This window comes from Pavona decussata, unplaced genomic scaffold, assembly GCF_977016875.1.
Source record: "Pavona decussata unplaced genomic scaffold, jaPavDecu1.1 SCAFFOLD_37, whole genome shotgun sequence".
Taxonomy (NCBI): domain Eukaryota; kingdom Metazoa; phylum Cnidaria; class Anthozoa; order Scleractinia; family Agariciidae; genus Pavona; species Pavona decussata.
In genome coordinates, this window is record NW_028145459.1 from 2,655,001 (window position 1) to 2,658,232 (window position 3,232).

The window sequence follows — 3,232 nt, forward strand, 5'->3', positions numbered from 1 at the left end:
CTAAAATTATGATGTCTTCGATCTGGGGATTTTCTCTGGCATGTGTCTTGCCATTATTTATCTATCAGAAATATTTAGAAAAATTCAAATACTGTCATTTGGATTGGGATCGTAACGTTGCAGTTACATATTGGACAAGCTTGGCTGCAATAGTGTGTATTTCGCTCTCCATTATATGTTTCTGTTATTACCGGATATTAAAAGCTGTCCTCTTAAAGAAAATAATACCACCAAATCAAGTCAACAGAATGGAACAAGACAACAGAGATAGACAAAAACTCATAAAGCTTCTGTTAACAGTTACTGGGTTATTTCTGGTGTGTTTTCTTCCTTTCGTTGTAGTTTCAGCAGTTGGTATTTCGACTTTCAGTGTCTTTTATCAAGTTTCATATTTTCTCGTCTACTGCAGCTGTTGTGTCAATCCAGTTGTCTACGTATTTCAAAGTGCAAATTATAGAGCTGGGCTGAAGGATTTGTGGAACAAAAGATCCGCCCATCAACCTGAAAGATCCCTTGAACTACAATCACACGCTCCTATCGAAACCTAAAGCGTGTTGAGGAACGAAACATAATTACAACCTGTAAGTCAAATAGAATAACTCAATTCGTAAACTTATAGAAATCATTCTCCTAACTTGTGCGACTTCCGTCGGTGACTAAACGGTAATTGAAAATAGTTTTGCTTGATTGTCTAACGATAACCTGAATATCAGGCCTTACTGAAGGGAAGAGAGTCTGAGGAAATTAAATAAGGCGCATTTGACTTGCTTCTCAGTGTAAATATCCGGCATCCTAAACTAGCAGCTGGTCATCTAATTGTGTAAATAAGTAGAAAACAACATCCGGGCATGAGCATGAGCTTGGTCATCGTAAACAGTGCGCATGCCAGGGAAGGAATTTTCCGTGTACAGTCTTAGCCGGGCAGAATATCATAATTTGTCGTAACGTGTTTATGTTTTATTTCCCATAATCTAAACTGATATCAATAAAAAATCAATTTAAAAAATTAAGTGCAATTGCAATTGATTTTGGTATCGGCGTGTCACACCGTTTAGATAAGCGATATTCGTAAAGTGGCGTATTTTGTCTACCGGAAGTGCTCTTAGAAATCGAGTAGTCCTGAAAATTCTCCTCGGGACACAGAATTATGCTCGAATTCTGATCGCTACTGCTACTTGGCATACATCGTCAGTAGTCCTACACCTTTCAAAAGCTCTACGCTTCACTGGACCGAGGTAACCTCCAGCTCCATCGTTTTTTTTTTCTTTTTTGTGTCTAGGCGCATTATTTTGTTGTTCGTTCTTTGTCCTCTCGACCAATAACCTGTGAGGCGTTGCACTCCGGTACGTGCGTGTCGCCTCCACATCGTGACAGTTCAACCTCGTTCCCAGGGTCTTTTATATCCCCACACCCTCTGGGTTTGGGAGATGAAGGACCCTGAAAACGAGGTTGGTGCCAGCTATTGGCCCCTCCTATGTCCTTTTCCAGTCCTAAGCCTAAACGCGCATATTGAGCGTGCCAGGATTTAAAGGAGGCTTGGCATCGACCGCGATAGCGTCCTCTCGATCAACTCAGCGAGTGAAGTCACTTTTGATTTGCACCTGTACTTAGGGCGACTGGGTACGAAACAATGCAGCCCACCTAACAGGGATGAACAAGGGAACCATGATCGAGTTTCATGAACATCTGACAGATCGTGTCACACTCATGTACTCAATGAAGCAATCATGGGTGTTCCAACCTGAAGATTACTTCTAAATTATCAGGTATATATTTTTTGTTAATTTTCTTTCTAACAAGTTATTGAGTAAAATAAGTTCACTTTGATGAATCACGGGAGTGTACTCTAAGTATATCATAAATGATAAATTAATGAGTTTACTCCTAGCTTAAAGCTTATTTACTCTAACAGTATTTTGTAGATAAAGAAATAAATACTGGTTTCCGCATTTCGAAGTAATTAAGCCAGTGATCATTGTTATCGCATAATTACTGACTATGTGACTTTGGACCATATAATTCAGTCTGGCTATCTGGACGAGCAGAATATCTGCCAAACGTTCTTCCTTCTTCTGGTGGACTAGGGCTGGCTACAGAAAACTCTGAAAGGAACCAACTCTTCAGAAATATATCTGGTTCGGAAATTTTGTAAAGAAATTACACCATATTTAGTCTTGTTTTTGTAGGTGTAACTTACGCGAGGTGAACTCCGACTTAAGATAGCAAGAATTTTATTAAAATGAGCTTTTTCACACTGGAGTCACAAGCTAACCTAAGTCGTTCAGTACTCCAGTGTAAGCTACAATTGCACCTGAAGTTTTCACTATACATTGCAATGAGATTATGCTTAAATTGACTGCACTCTTAAATTACAGGTTTAAGTTCACCGTCACCGTGATGAGGTCGCCAGTAGACTCCGAGCAGTCTTTTTCATCTCCTAAGTTCTGTAGCGCGCGATGGATCTGGCGAGGCGCGAGAAACACGGGCGCTCCTCGCTCACTTTCGTAATTTCAGTGCATAATTTTACCGTCACTTTGCGCGTTATCTGAGTGCAAAAATACGACTTCTCGCAGCGTAGGTCGCCGGTAGAGGGACGTTAGAAGCTTGAAATCGATCTTTTAGCCGGCTTTTAGTTGTTCTTTTAGCTCTTTTTAACTCAGAGACAGAATAAAATAGCTTTAATTAATTAAAATTAAATAAGCTTTATACACGGGAGTTAAGACGAAGTTTACAGTTGACGTAAAACTCGAAATTTGTACTCGTGCTCAATACAAGCTTGTCGGACTTCTGTAAGGGTTTAATAACGGAATTTATACGTCCAACAGGTTAATTTAACCTGAGGGCGTTTCTTATCGAGAGGAAGCGGTTACTCAGATAAATTACACGCTATTGACCCTCACTAATTAGAAGCGTTTGCCACCAGCTGTCTATCGAGCTAACTGGTGGACTAATTACAACTGTTTAATTTTTAAATGTGCTTTCTGATGAGCACTCTAAATGTTCCTGAGCGCTACGTTGGTAAGTGAAGAATCGGTTGAGTGATTGATTGCCCAAGATCTTGAGACGTATCCCTAGCCAAGGGTTAGCAACAAAATAACAGAAAAAGAACAGGTATATTTTTTTCTTGATCAGAAGAGACAAGGATGATATCGAGAAAGAAATCCAGGGTAAGAGACTGAGTAAACCACATTACGGAATTCGAATGAGTGAAGGGTCACTCGTTTGGCGACGG

The 3,232-nt window shown here is 40.0% G+C and overlaps 1 protein-coding gene across 1 annotated transcript in view; it reads left to right on the forward strand.

Annotated features, from left to right (window-relative positions):
* The window catches only part of LOC146484017 (prolactin-releasing peptide receptor-like), a 1,148-nt gene extending 396 nt beyond the window's left edge, over window positions 1-752 (forward strand). The window contains exon 1 of the mRNA XM_085105361.1: window positions 1-752. This exon is cut by the window's left edge and continues 396 nt beyond it. Within this exon, the coding sequence (XP_084961487.1) occupies window positions 1-548 (548 nt within the window). The 3' untranslated portion in view covers window positions 549-752.
* Window positions 753-3,232: the final 2,480 nt, after the last annotated feature.